This window comes from Propithecus coquereli, unplaced genomic scaffold, assembly GCF_000956105.1.
Source record: "Propithecus coquereli isolate 6110/MARCELLA unplaced genomic scaffold, Pcoq_1.0 Scaffold66, whole genome shotgun sequence".
NCBI lineage: Eukaryota > Metazoa > Chordata > Mammalia > Primates > Indriidae > Propithecus > Propithecus coquereli.
In genome coordinates, this window is record NW_012152618.1 from 3,131,074 (window position 1) to 3,146,683 (window position 15,610).

At 34.8% G+C, this 15,610-nt stretch overlaps 1 protein-coding gene across 1 annotated transcript in view; it reads left to right on the forward strand.

Annotated features, from left to right (window-relative positions):
- The window catches only part of ERO1LB (ERO1-like beta (S. cerevisiae)), a 91,347-nt gene that overhangs the window by 55,555 nt on the left and 20,182 nt on the right, over positions 1–15,610 (forward strand). Inside the window, exons 5-9 of the mRNA XM_012660156.1 lie at positions 2,579–2,652; positions 8,229–8,349; positions 8,475–8,521; positions 11,592–11,603; positions 14,080–14,106. Coding sequence (XP_012515610.1) covers positions 2,579–2,652; positions 8,229–8,349; positions 8,475–8,521; positions 11,592–11,603; positions 14,080–14,106 — 281 coding nt within the window. The remainder of the gene's footprint in view (positions 1–2,578; positions 2,653–8,228; positions 8,350–8,474; positions 8,522–11,591; positions 11,604–14,079; positions 14,107–15,610) is intronic.

Here is a 15,610-nt window from a genome sequence, read left to right on the forward strand (position 1 = left end):
AGAGCAAGACTCTGTCTCAAAAAAAAAAAAAAAAAGATATAATACTGTATTTAACATTCTGCTACGTTTTTTCATTGTACATAATTGCTTTTGAGATCTATCTGTGTTGAAACATATGGAGATTTGTCTCATTCTTTTAACTGATGAATAGTTTTCATTATATAAATACACAATATTTTATTTATTGATTCTATCAATGGACATTTACATGCTACCTTGAGCATTCCCGAATATGTTGTTTGTTGTGTACTAGAAGTAAAATTGCTGAATTTTAGGATTGTCCTTTTGCAACTATTCTTGATATTGCCTAATAGCACTCCAAAATACTTGATGTGAATGTATACTGACTCCAGTGCTGAGAGCTTGTTTTGTTCTCCACATCCTTGCCAAAAGGTGATAATGTTTGGTGAGTGTGAAATAGTGTCTCATTTTTGTTTAATTTATACTTTGTGATTATTAGTGAGCATTTTTTATCTGTTTATTGGATATTTGAATCTCTTATTCGTTCAACAAATGAATACCTACAATGTGCCAAGCACTGTTCTAGGGTACTAGGAATACAGTAGTGTACGTGATAAACAGAATATCTGCCCTCATATAGCTTAATCCTCATTGGAGGAGATAACACAATAAACAAGTAAGATATATGAGTAAAAGTAAAATGATGATGAGTGCTAGAGAAAGAAATAAAGCAGGGAAAAAGAAAGAGGGCTAAGAGTGAGGAAGGTAGCACTGTTTTAAATTGGCGGTCAGGGAAGACCTAAGTGATAATAGGACATTTGAGCACATTGCTGAAAAAGGTGAAGGCATGAGTTATAATATGGCTGCCTGGGGGCTGAGTATTCCAGATATATATAAGTGTTAGTTAAAAGGCCCTGTGGCAGGATCATACCTAGACTATTTGAGGAGCCACACAAGAAGGCCAGTGTAACTGGAGTACAGTGATCAAGGGCAAAGTAGTAGAAGACAAGGTCCAAAGATGCTGGGGATGGGGTGGGGGGTGGGGGGGTGAGTGGTGGGTGGAGCTCTTGTAGAGCCCTGCAGGCAATTATAATGAAAACTGCTTTTCAATTGAGTGGAATGCAAAGTCATGGGAGGATTTTAAACAGGGGCCGGTGATAAGGGAGCCTGATGTTCTATTGTGGAAGACTGGTTATGTGATTATTGTAATACAAATAAGACACAGTGATCAGACCAAGGTGACAGCAGTAGACATGATGAGAAGTGGTCAGGTTCTGGATATATTTTGAAGATTGAGCTGATGGGATTTGCTGAAGGATTGGATATGGGGTATGAAAAAGATGAGCTTTATGGATAACTATAAGATTTGAAACTATAAAAATGGAGTTGCCATTTTACTGAACTGTGGACATCGTGCAAGAGGAGCAAGTATGATGGAAAATTATAGTTCAGTTCTGACTTGCTGAGTTTAAGCTGCCTGTGAGACATCCAGTTGGAGATATTAAGTATGCAGTTGGATATATAAGTCTGAATTAGGGGAGAGGTCTGGGCATTAGTCAATGAATATATGGTAATTAGTAGCCCTTAACCTGAATGAGATCACCAAAGAGAGAGTGTAAATAGAGAAATGATCTAGGGACTACGCTTAAGTCATTAACAAGGTTTTGAGGTAAATTGCCTATTCATATCCCTTGTCATAGTTTCTCCACTGCGGGGATTGGGATTTTTTAATTATTAATATTATTGATTTTTAAGCATCCTTCATATAATCTGGTGATAATCTTTTGTTGGCTATTTCGGTTGTTAGGGCTTGTCTTTTAATTTTGCTTATAGTTTTTTGTTGAACAGAAATTATTAAATTTTCAAACTTAAATTTAAATATATTAATACACACAGTAAAATATAAAAATCTTAAGTGTAAAGGTCAATTTAATTTTACAAAGTAAACCCAACTCTGTAGCCACCATCCAGAGCAATATACTTGCTACCCAAAAGATTACCATGTGAAATTTCCTAGTCACTATTACCTTCCAAAGTTAACACTTAATATACTTTTTGGTATATAGTATTCTATAGTAAGAATGTGCCATGTTTCCATCCTACTGTTGATAGCTGGATGTTTTCCACTTTGGTGCCATTTCAAAAATATTTTGTTGGGCCGGGCGCGGTGGCTCACACCTGTAATCCTAGGACTCTGGGAGGCCGAGGTGGGAGGATTGCTTGAGCTCAGGAGTTCAAGACCATCCTGAGCAAGAGCGAGACCCTGTCTCTACTATAAGTAGAAAGAAATTAGCCAAACAACTAAAAACAGAAAAAAATTAACTGGGCACAGTGGCACGTGCTTATAGTCCCAGCTACCCGGGAGGCTGAGGCAGGAGGATCGCTTGAGACCAGGAGTTCGAGATTGCTGTGAATTAGGCTGATGCCATGGCACTCTAGCCCAGGCAACAGAGTGAGATTCTGTCTCAAAAAAAAAAAAACAAAAAACTAATAACGGAATTTGTGATATCATCTAATAAAGAAGTGACCTCAGATTATCTGATTATACTAGAATACAATGTTAAAATTTTCAACTCCAAATTTAATCATTTTTCTTTTTTATTCCTCCTTCCCATAGTAATCAAAGCAAAGAAGCTTTCATTGACTGGGCAAGATATGATGATTCACAGGATCACTTTTGTGAACTTGATGGTAATAAAATTAAACTATTGTAATTAAATTATTTTAACGTTAACCCTTTTATAAGGCATTTAAATCAATGAAAATGTAATCTGAGACAATAGCTTTAATACTGGGTTTTTGCTGTGAAGGTTTTATTCTTCGTAATGCCATTTACTGAGAGCCTGTGTTCCAGGCCCTGTGTTAGGTGCCTTAACATTGTTTCTAATTTTTGCGGCTACCTTAATAGGTGTGTATTATTTCATATGTGAGAAAACTGAGTCTCAAAAAGACTAAGTAACTTGCCCAAGATTACACAAGACCTTCTATTGAAGCTACTTAGTTACAGGTCGTGAACATATTATAAAAATGTTTACACTGGAATTTTCTGTAGGTCTTAACAAGCTCAGGTGAAGATGCCTTCCAATACTGGAGAGGACTCTTAATTCTACTTCCCCACAGCCTTCTTTCCAAGAGTCCCTGGAATGATACAAAGACTGGACACTTTCTACCAGAGTAACTACAACTTCTCTTAGGAGAAGATAATTGCAGTGACTCAATTTTTATCTATAGGATAATATTCCCCAAGATTATGCTGAGTAGGCTGAAATCATTCATTTGGCCTCTCTATACCTGTTATCTTGGTATTGTATTTTTGGTGGTGGAAAAAACAATTTGGGGTTCCAGCATGCATAGTTGGAAACAGACAGCAGTTCTTCTGAACTCTTCATTTATCTACAGTGATCATACTGCTTTCTAAAGGTTTAAAAAATGATTCACAGGTAGAATTGTGCTATTAATCCAGACTATAATGGAATAAGTTATAGTGAGCTTCTACTATAATATCGTAAATTGAGAAGAATGTCAGGAAATGGAAGGTTATCATGGTTTATATTGTTTTAGCAAGGAAATTTTTAAGAAATCTGAGCAGGAATATACTACTGGGCAATTAATGATATAGCCATCTTATGATATTTAGAATTGGCAAAGGTTTTATCAAAGCAAGCCATTGTACTTCTGCTTACTCTTTCATTTGCTCTTTGGTTTTCATTCCAGTTATATTTGAGTGCTTAACACTCATAATCACTTCTTTCTAATTTCTCATTATACCTCTTCTTTGATTAAAGTAAAAAAAATTTCATAGTGCTTATTTAACAGGTTTTTAGATTAATAAATCATTTCTGTAATATTTTGCTATTATAGTAAATATGTATTTAATAAAAAATATTCCACAATTGCAGAGATTGTTATAAATAAAATGATGTGCTATATAACTATAAATAGGGTTAACTATTTTTTAAAACATTAGTTTCTTAAATTGTAAAAACGGGAGTGATGTCATATAAAAGTTTATATAAAATCATCCTTTAAGTTTTTAGAATTTAAAATAATCAGTAATTTTTCTCTTTAAGGTAATTCTTACACATATAAAACCATGGTACTTACTAATTGGATTACCACTACTCTTCTTAGTTCCATTGATTTATACCTGTAATATTTTTTTTATCACTGTCAGGGTAGCCATAGAGTCATTATTTAGTTATTCTCGTTATGTAAATTCAGTAGATTTAAAAAAAATCTAAAGAATATTCACCCCAGTTTATTAGGGAATATATCTGTATACCCCTGCTCCCAACTGTTTTGTTGGTATTGTCTTTATTTGAATGAAAGATGATCCCTATAGAATAATTTAGCTGTTTGATACCCTTTAAGGTAAGCTGCCTTCCTCACCCTATCCTATTTTTTGTTACTGTCTTTATGCATGGCTGGCTTCTTCCTTTGGTTCATATTTCTGCTCAAATGTCACCTCATCAGAGAAGCCTGCTCTCATCTTCCTATATAAAATAGTAACCACTATCACTCTCTGTCCCTTTGTACTGCAGGTTTCCACCCCACCCCATCCCCTGCACTCCTCCTCCAGCACTAACAACTACCTGACAGCAGTGTATGATATATTAGTTAGTTTATTGGTTTGTTGTCTGTCTTCTCCAACTAGATTGTGAGCTACTTGAGAGCAGGGTGGTATCTTTTTGTATCCTTACTGTATTCCTAGTGACTAAAACAGTGCCTGGACATGGTAGGTATTTAATATTTGCTAAATGAAGTAGTTGGTTCATAAATAGCCTAAATAGTATGATATATTTTTACTTTTATTTTGTCCCTTAAAACTTGTTCATTAATAATTTAAAATGTTGTTTACGGCCGGGCGGGGTGGCTCACGCCTGTAATCCTAGCACTCTGGGAGGCCGAGGCGAGCGGATTATTTGAGCTCAGGAGTTCGAGACCAGCCTGAGCAAGAGCGAGACCCCCGTCTCTACCAAAAATAGAGAGAAATTAATTGGACAGCTAAAAATATATAGAAAAAATTAGCCGGGCATGGTGGCGCATGTCTGTAGTCCCAGCTACTCGGGAGGCTGAGGCAGAAGGATCGCTTGAGCCCAGGAGTTTGAGGTTGCTGTGAGCTAGGCTGACGCCACGGCACTCTAGCCCGGGCAAAAAAGTGAGACTCTGTCTCAAAAAAAAAAAAAAAAAAAAATGTTATTTACATTTGGCTGTGTATCAAAATTACTTGAGAGCTTTATAAACTGTAGATTCTCCTCAACTGTGTAAATCATGTTTTAACAGTATTAGTGGCAATTTGGGATAGGGTTAGTGATGAAGGGCTATATGTTAAATCCTGAGTCCATAATATTAATATAATACTTTTTATCTGTGACCATAAGCAAAAAAGCCTGCACACTAAGTTGACCCTTGTTACCATTATGTTTTAAGGGAGGTATAGGATTGGGAGGCAGGGAAGAATGTGTAGCATCCTGGAAAATACAGTGTGACCTCATAACCCTAATATTAAATTAGGACTGTGAAAAGAAAATTTGGTTGGAAAAAATGGTATAGTTGAGGAGGAGCAAAATAACTTTAGTTCAACTAGATGAATTCCCAGAGTTTAGATTCAGTGGAATCTAGGAATTTAGATTCAAGGAATTGAGGAATTAGATTCAATGGGAATTGTTTGAATCCTTAGGTAATAGTTAGCATGGTCAAATGGAAAGAACAGCTTTGGAGCAGCTTCATAGAGGGAGGAAGAATAGAAAACTTTTGGTGGGAGGAAATAGGAGGGGTCCAGAGAGAATTATCTGGATGAATGATGCAGCTGTACAAATGGAAATAAGTTATAAGTTAGGAACAAATTAAAATCAGTGTCACAGGAGACAGGGTAAGGATGGGCACCAGCACTAGAGTGTTTGCAGGGAACTCAACCTGCATGTGCTTTCTCCCACACATGTTGCTCACTCTGGATGTCTGGAAATCAGTGTAGATCAGTGCTTGACAAGCTTTTTCAGTAAATGGACAAATAGTAAATATTTTAGGCTTTGTGGACTATACAGTTTCTGTTGCAGCTACTCAACTCTGCCATTATAGTGTGAATGTAGTAATAAGCAAATGAACATGGCTGTGTTCCAAGAAAACTTTATTTACAAATATAGGCAGTGGGCCAGGTTTGGTCCATGATCTATAGTTTATAAACTATATAGGTTTGTATAGGTTAACAAAACCCACCCTTTTTGTGATTTGAAAAAATATTAAAAGATTTTTAAAAAATAACTCTTGATTGAATTAAAGATATAAATGTTAAGAACACTGAAAATATGAGTTTTGCTTAAGAAAGTAGTTATAAAGACTGGCATCATTGAGCCAGATGGGGTTGTGCACCTCTGTAGTTCCAGCTCCTTGAGAGGCTGAGGTGGATGGATTGCTTGAACCTAGGAGTTGGAATCCAGCTTGCGCAACATAGCAAGACCCCTGCCTCTTTAAAAAAAACCCTGATATAATTGATTTTACTATCGTGATTTTTAGCTCCCTTAATATATATTTTAAATCATTATGCTTTAATATCTGAATTATTTTTTTCTTTATTGGTTATTTAGTTTTACAGTCCAGTCTGCCTATTCATAGATGACACTGTACACATGTAGTCCTACATGTACACACACAAGTTATTTATAAATGTGTACATACATATATATGCATCAGAAAATATTTATGTGATATTTAATGTTCGTTTAGATTATATAATTGAATCAATTTTGCAAATGAATTTATTTAAAAACAGGTCAAAGAAATTAAAAAAACAAATAATGAATTTTAACTTTTTATTATATTTTTACTAAAAGCCATACTTTTAATAACTTCATATTTTGAATTTTTATTTTTAAATCAAAGTTTTAAAAATTGTTTTAGTCCTGAATCAATCTGTGTTCTTGGACAGTTTCTGTTTATCTATCTATAGATTGTTTTCTTTGCCTTATTTTGTATAGTGGAATATCTTTATAATTTTCGAGCTAGAAATATAGCTGATATTTTTAAAGTCTGCAAAATCATGTTTCCATTGTCTGTAAGTTATATACAGCCCATGTAACATTAGCAAATTGTTAATTATCTTTGTACTCTTCCTACCTCATGGAAGTACCAGTAATTCTTGGAAAGCATGAATCAATATGCTGTTTTCCCTTTATGACTATGGATAATCCCAATCTATGATCATTGAATGTCCAGTGAATATTGTTCACTGACAGGAATATATACCATCAGGTAATGAAAGGAAGAGGGACATTTAATAATCATATTTGGACCCTTGTTTTAAACCAGGTACCTACATACTATTGATTTAATCTCATGACAACAAAAGGTAGTAAGCAAATAAATTAAGGAATACATCTGTGCCAACATACAGGGCACTTGATCTTATATATATTATGATCATACATTTGTGAATCACAGTCATTATAATTTTTCTTTTGTTATGAAAGCATGTCTTTCCCATTTCTACGTATAATGTGCAGAGCAATAATGAAGACCATTTTTCTTTATCTTTTGTGTTCCTCAGTGATCTCTATTAAAATGTCCAAATAGTAGAGATCTCGTAAATAATCATTTAAGTTTCAACTTGCAAAACAGTTATTTAATTTTAAATATTTCAACAAAACTTTTTGAAAGTTGTGCCAACTGTATTAGTTTGAGAGTGAAAAAAACACTTCAATATGTTAACATTGGTAAAAATATGTATTTTTTTAAACTAGAGCATCGTGTAGCTTTATGAATAATCAGATTTGAGTCACAAAGTTATTGAGCCATTTACTTCGTAAGTCCAAGTAAAGAGTAGCAGGGAAATCTCTATTTTTAGTACAATATATGTCAACAAAATGTTTGTAGGCGTGTAGTTAGGTAGGTGTATGTTTAGAAAGGAAATCGCATAAAATATTAAAGCAGGTTATGATTCTGTTTGGTCTTTTCAATCCTGGGTGGTTAAAAATTAAATGATTAATATCTTTAATAAGATGAGGGATGTTACATTACTTAAAAGAGCACCAAGTTTCCAATGGAAAGGGAATAGTTGGGTTTTTTTCTCTCTGAAGTAATTTTTCCAAGTTACTGTAAATCGTGGGTCAAGTACATTTGCAAGTATGCTAACCACTCTACATTTAAGTTGGAGATTACTTGAAAAAACATAGTATTTCTTTAACCTAGTCCTAGTCCTATTTGCTTTATAACACTAAGTTTCAGATAAATGGTGAAATATGGATGGTTTTTATGAATTGTTTCTTGTTCAGATGAGAGATCTCCAGCTGCTCAATATGTAGACCTATTACTGAACCCAGAGCGTTACACTGGCTATAAAGGGACCTCTGCATGGAGAGTGTGGAACAGCATCTATGAAGAAAACTGTTTCAAGTAACTGGAGGGGGTGGGGCAGGAGGAGTAAAGGGAAGGTGGGGGAAGGGAGTATTTTTGTTGGAAAATAATTATATATAAAAGTCAAACTATTGTATGTTTGGGTGTTTTGCTTTCTTTTTCAGGCCTCGATCTGTTTATCGTCCTTTAAATCCTCTGGCACCCAGCCGAGGTAGGTGTTTTATACATACATTTTTATGCTTTTTAGATACTGTTTGTAAAGTATCTTTGCAACTTAACTTTATACTGAAAAAATTTTCAACTATTTTATATTTCTTCTTAATTTGATCAACAGAAGAATAAGATTCCTAGTCAAATCTCAAGATTTCTATATATGTTTTATATAACTGCTGTCATTTATCAAGTACCTGCTATATGCCAAACTAGAAGCTTTTTTTTCCTAAAGGGCTTTTTATTGGCTTTATAAAGTCAACCTGATTCCTCAAAGCAGTCTAGGAATATTTGAAAATATGCCATTTCACTGAAAGCCTTGGTAAAATATCCAGCATCTTTAATTCTGTCCCGAGTTTTTCCCAGTGAGGTTGGGGAGACAACTGAGCCATCAGTGGGCTTGTGCAGACATCAGCGTGTTGACCTCCCGTCACAACAGGTGTCCCCTGGGTCTCTCAGGTCTCTTCATGGTCGCCATTTGTTAACACTTCCCAACATCTGTGGTGTCCCGGCATCCTCCCTGTGGATCTTTCAGTACCTGCAAATCACAGGGCCACAGAGGCTGTGGCAGTCACCTGGGCCTCCCAGAGGAAAAGAGAAAGAGCGGTAGAGATGACCAAGCTTGGCAGGCTGGCAGGAGACACAAAGCCCCAGATTGTGGAAGCCCCACCCTCCTGCTGCTATGCCTAATTGGACAGTTGCTACTCCAGTGTCCCTGAATGCCTAAGAAGCTTTGTGTAAAATAAATTAGAACATGTGAATAATCCATATATATCAGAGATTTCCTGGAGACCTCTTAAGAATCTGGATGCCCAGGCCCTGCCCATATAATGAAGTCAGAATCTTGGGATAAAAACCCAAGCACTGGTATTTTTTGAACTCTTTAGATGGTTCCAGTATGCAACCAAGTTTGAGAACCAATGGCTTATACATACAGTGCTTCCCCAACTTTAGTGTGTATACAAATCACCTAGAAGACTTATTAATATACAGGTTCTGATTCTGTAGGTCTTGGGTGAGGCCCAAGATTCTGACAAGCTCTGGGTGCTACCTAGGATGCTGACCCATGTGCCACACTTTGAGTAGAAAGAATGTGGAGAAGTTTCAGAAACTTAGGCTGCCTTCAGCAGTACTGTATAGGGCACTGTCCAGTAAAGAAGGCAGTTCCCACATGGGGCTACTGAGCACATGAAATGTGGCTAATGTGAAACTGATTTTTAAATTTTATTTAATTTCAGTTCATTTAAATTTAGAAACCGAAGCAGTGTAAAATATTATTGCCACTAAACAGAACTTTATTGTTTTGGTAAGATTACTTTAACCCTTGCATCATATATGTTATAGGATGTGTATACATTTTACTTTTAATAATGTGGCTATTAGAAAAATTTTGAATTGCGTACGTGGCTGGCATTATATTTCAATGGGACAGCATTGCCATAGTCAGTTGGGCACATCCTCATTCTAGTCTCAGTGAAGAACTGAACCCTGGGAATAACTCTGTAATTGACCTACCATTCCAATGTTTTTTTAGACCAGGATTGATTTAAAAAATTGAATTTCCTGGTCTAAATTTGTATCTTTAGGCCTTCTGAGAACCCAGTAGACTTGGAAGGGTTGAATGCATAGACTGCTTTTACATGCTCACTCTATTACAATGTGGCAAATATTCTCCCCCAAACTCATTTTGAAACTGCCTGGAGAAGGGAATTGGATCATGAAAAACATGTGGCTTCTTATCCTTTGTCTCTTTTACTACTTTTACCTCATAACTTTTCTATTTTCAACTTAAATGCTTTAATTACACAAAATTTTATGAAAATTGAAGCAATATAGAAGTTATATAAAGTCAAGGGGAAAGCTCTCTCCCCACCCCCAATTTCTGTTCCATAGTACAGAGTTTGGAAGGTATTCTTCCAGACCTTTTCTGTGGTCGGTTACTTTTAAAGCAGAAAATATTTTTGTTCACTTAATAAAACGCCAGAGTTGTAGGAACACTTCACTTCCATGTTATGATAAATTAGAGACGTGAAACTGCTGGAAAGATGAGAAGAGGGAGGAAATCACTATGTAGAAAAAGATGGAGGGAAGAGGAGAAAAGAAAACAAAATATAAAAGAAAGACAAAAGACTAGGTAAGGGGAAAGAGAATGGGCCCTAGCTGTTACAGGAGTACTCCACAAAGTAATTAAATAGCTCTTACTGATGCTGTTTACATCCTATCTCCATTGAAATTGTTGATTAACAGCTCTTCTTCAGTCTTCTTTTTTTTTTTTTTTCCTTTTTTTTTTTTCAGATACAGGGTCTTGCTGTGTAGCCCAGGCTGAAATGCAGTGGTGTGATCATTACCTCACTGCAGCCTTGAACTCCTGGTCTCAAATGATCCTCCCACCTCTGCCTCCCAAAGTGCTGGGATTACAGGCATGAGCCACTGTGCCTAGCCCCAGGTCGTCTTAACTGTGTTTTTTCTATGCGTTTCCTAAATTATAACAGTTAGACTTCTACAATTCTTTTTCCAACAGTTTTTGAGCAACAGAACCTTTTTTCCAAAAATGAAATCTTACATCAGAATCTCACATACAAAGCTGACACAGGTGGAGCTGCTATAGAGCCCTAAAGCCCAACCTTCTAGCCTGTTTCCTATCTCTAGACAGCCCTGGAGCAGCACCACAGTTAGAGCTTCATTGATTACAGTTTAGGAAATACTCTTACTCTGTGCTGAAGAGCAGTAATTGAAAAGAGAAAAGTATTCCACCATGGAAACAAAAATGTTCAGAGAGGGTTGTGTACATAAAGATTAAAGGAGCGACTTTGTATATTTGCTGATTTTTGAAACTAGTGGTTTTTATGATTATTTTTAGTTGCTTTCTGGTATTATTTATTGCATCAAACATGTGGAAATCTTATACTCTTATTTTAAGAGGCCTCATTTCCAGGATGACTACACACTGACCAAGGTTCATGATATCATTAATAGTTTAACAGTTTTAATCCCATATTAAAATATATAAGATTGGAATCTGAGCTATGTAAAACATTTTCTAAAATCTTTTCTATTATTTTCTCTTTTAGGCGAAGATAATGGTGAGTTGAAACTCCTGTGTTTGCTTTAAGTGTACAGGAAATGTTTACAATGATCAAAATTTGATATGTCCTCTATGTAATTCAAAAGAAAGTATACAGAAAATAGCTACCAGTGAATGGTGACAAATACAGATTTTTTTTTATAATATAAAGTTATCATATGTTTAAAAAAGTGTAAAGACCACTTTACCTAAATGTGTAGTTTGGAAACAAAGTTCACATTCCAAATTTCCCATTTTCTGGTTATTATAATCTACTTAAATATGTTCTGGGGAAATGGAGAGAAGTTAAGATAGTTTTATCAGATAATTTGTCTTGTGACCTCTTTATTCTCTTATTGACTTTGAAATTTATAACCTCAGTTATCAATATAATACTTAATCTGATGAAGAACAACTTATCAACAATTGGTTACTTCAGGTTACTGAGTGAGTATCAGTCATTAGGTACCCTCAAAACAGCCAGAATAATTTATTTCAACTGGATGTTTACTGTTTTTATTCAAGGGCACTGTGATGTATTGCACTGTGCAAGGTAGGGTGTATAAAACATGATGCCTTCCCTCTAGGAGCTGACGATATATAGTATAGTAGGAAGGAGAAGCACTATACATAAACAATGATAACGAAGTAAAAGAATACTCCTTAATAGTATAGACAGTAGGTGATATAGCTCCTTAGAGGTAAAACAAGTCGTATCTCACTGGAGTGATTTGGGAAAGCTTACTGGGGGTGGTGGCATTTGAGATGAATTTTGAATAATGGTACAGATTTAGGCCAGTAGGATTAGATAGTACACGCTAGTTGGAGGAAATAGCATGAACCTAGGAGCTGAGAAAGGAAAAGTTAGGCATGTTTGGGGAGATAGTAAGGACTGCAGTCCCCAGTCCCAACCCCTTGGGCACTGATGGCTGACTGGGCTGCAGAGCTCCACTGCCCCTACCCTCACCCCATGGAAAAATTGTCTTCCTTGAAACTTAGGAAAGGGGGCAGGGCACCACACAGCAGGAGATGAGTAGCAGCTAGCAAGTGAAGCTTCATCTGTATTTACAGGCTGCTCCACTCCCCATCCTGCATCACAGCCTGAGCTGCACTCCCCCCCCAACCCCCCAACTCCCACCACTGGCATGGAAAAATTATCTTCCATAAAACCACTCCCTGGTGCCAAAAAGGTAGGGGACCGCTGGTAAGGAGACTCTTGGCAGGAGGAGAGACTGTATAGTGGTAGTTTAAATTAGAAAGATGGGTAGAAGTCAAATTATTGAGGACTTTGGGAGTTAGACTTTTCCTATTGGCAGTTGAGGTTTTTTGAATACACAAGTGAGATAATGATGAATGATTCTTAGTAGGTGTATGTTGAATGAATGAATCTGTAGAAAGATGTTTGTGGTTTTTTGCAAAGGCGGCAAAGTAATTCCCCATCATCTAATTTATCTCACAGACTCCTTACTCAGCTCATCTCTGTGTTGGGTTTTCTATAATTTCTATCACTCTCAATTTAAAAATAATAAGAAAAGGATAGGTAACTTAAGAGGTACATTAAACAATTTTGGTCCTTATTAACTGCCATCTTTTTCTTTTTTTCCTTTTTTTTCCCCCAACACTCAGAAAAAGAGTATTGGGCCCGGAATAGTTCTTTTTTAAAAATTGACAAAAATTATTTATGTTTATTGTGTCTAACATGAAGTTTTGAAATATGTATACATTGTGGAATGGCTAAATTGAGCTAATTAATATATACATTACCTCACAAACTTACCATTTTTGTGAAAACACTTAAAATCTCTCAGCAATTTTCAAGAAACAATAAATTGTTATTAACTGTAGTTACCATGTTGTACAATAGATTTCTTGAACTTATTTCTCCTGTCTGAAATTTTGTATCCTTTGACCAACATCTCCCCAGCAACAGGAATTAGCACATTGATAAGTCAAGCCCTTCCGTATTCTATTAACTTTCCTTAGAATTATATTGAAAATTAAGGGAATTTTTATTGTCCCTTGAAAGTGAATAGTATTAGGTAATTAAGGAAATATACCTAGCTTTATTGTCTTAGGAAAAATGGAATAAATAATAATTTGATTTTTATATTATAATGCACTTTTTTCCTCAAATTTTAGAAAAGTACTATGGTTATCGTGGAAAGCAAATTTAAGATTGTTAAACTGTTTACCCCCATGCTTTGGAATATTTAAACCTTCAATGAATAAGATTTATGTAATATTTTGAATGAAATATTTTCTCAAAACTTTTATAGTCAAAATGTTATTTGTAAGAACATTATCTTAAAGTTACTTAAATTACTTGTGGGCTTTATTTTCTAGAATCATATGCCAATTTTTCCATTTCACCTGAAGCAGTAGACATTTCTAGAGATATTAATCTGTCATAATAAGAAATATTTTATAGACCTAACTTACTCTATAAACGACCATATAAAATATTTTAACCCAATTTTCTGTGCCTCTCTTTTTAGGAGAATCATTCTATACCTGGCTAGAAGGTAAACTTAAAGTCTGTGTTTTAAATACATTGGCTTTTTGTAAAAAATGTATTGAAATCAATATTTTATTGAGCATGTTTAGTTGACATACCATATTTTGTAAGTTTTAGAATTTTGTTACCTAGACAACTAGTTTTGACAGTATTTGAAAGAAAATAACATTTGTTTTAGGTTGTTATATTTTGGGATAAAATTGTATAAAAAGTTTGAGGATATTGGTCAGCCCAAAACTGGTGTTATATAAATACACAGGCCAGATACTGTCATCACATGTTCATAGCGGGTTCCCTGGTCTTATTTCCATTCTGTATGTAATACTCATCTGAACTACTTTTCTGGTAACCAGTGTGCAGATATATTTTTAAAGCAGAGATGTTCCTTTTGGAAAGAAGTGCATTTTATAGGAAAAACTGAGGGAAGATAAATTTGAATTTAAAAGGTTCTAACCATGCTTACCCGAGTTAATATAGTCCAAACTTGTCTAATTAAAAGATAAGCAACATATATCCCAGTGTTTTAGGTACTTTTGCATTCTTGTATTTCCAGTGTTGAAAATAGAAAATGTTATTAATGGAAAGCTAAAGTGTTCTAGGATTTTAACAAATTTAGGTTAATAACTGAATATATGGTGCTTTAAAAAATTTACTTTACCAAATTACCATTAGTTTGTGAAACTAAAAGTTAAAATATATTAAAGATAAGCAAGTTGAATGATAAAGGAAAATTGATATTTCATAGCCATAACCTTATAGGAACTCTACAGAGTTTACTAAATTGTTAATTCCATTTTATCTTTATTAATTGGTCATGTTATCTTATGAACATGATTTTTCTTTGTTTTTAATGAACTATGTATATATATTGGCCATTATTAAAATGAACATTATTGATGTACAAATACTGTTGAGAGTAATATTGAAAAATGGTCTATGTAGAAGATGCTTAGCTTTGTTTAATTATTAAGCTCTAAAGAAGCAAATTGTGGAAAGTAGCATTTAGGTTACAAGAGGTAGTCGGAGCTTTGCTTTGCCTACTGTCCCTTCTCTCGTCTTCAGCCATTTTATTGGGCATAAGTACTGCTTATAGAGATGTACATTGGAAAGAAAAGAAAGTAAACTTCAAATCTGATCACTTTGCTACTTGATAAAAGATTTGATGAACAGTTTTACTAGAGAAGCTAGTACTTAATGTTTTATTAAATTTATTCAATTGTTTGTATCTCTTATTATCATAAACATTCAGAATTAGCCATTTACTTTTAGGAGGAAGGTACAAAATAAAATTTAATTTCTATCTTTTGGTCCCTATCCATGACAGTTTGAATATTCTAGCAAGAATTCTGAATTGGGGAATGAGATCTCAAAAGAATTATTTTTTCTTATTAGAGGCTACTTGTTTCAGAGCCATCTGTAGTAGGACATAAAAAGAGAGTAAATTGATCTAAAAGATCTTGAACAGCTGCAAAGTAAGCCACATAAATAATCTCACATTTAAAAAAAATTCC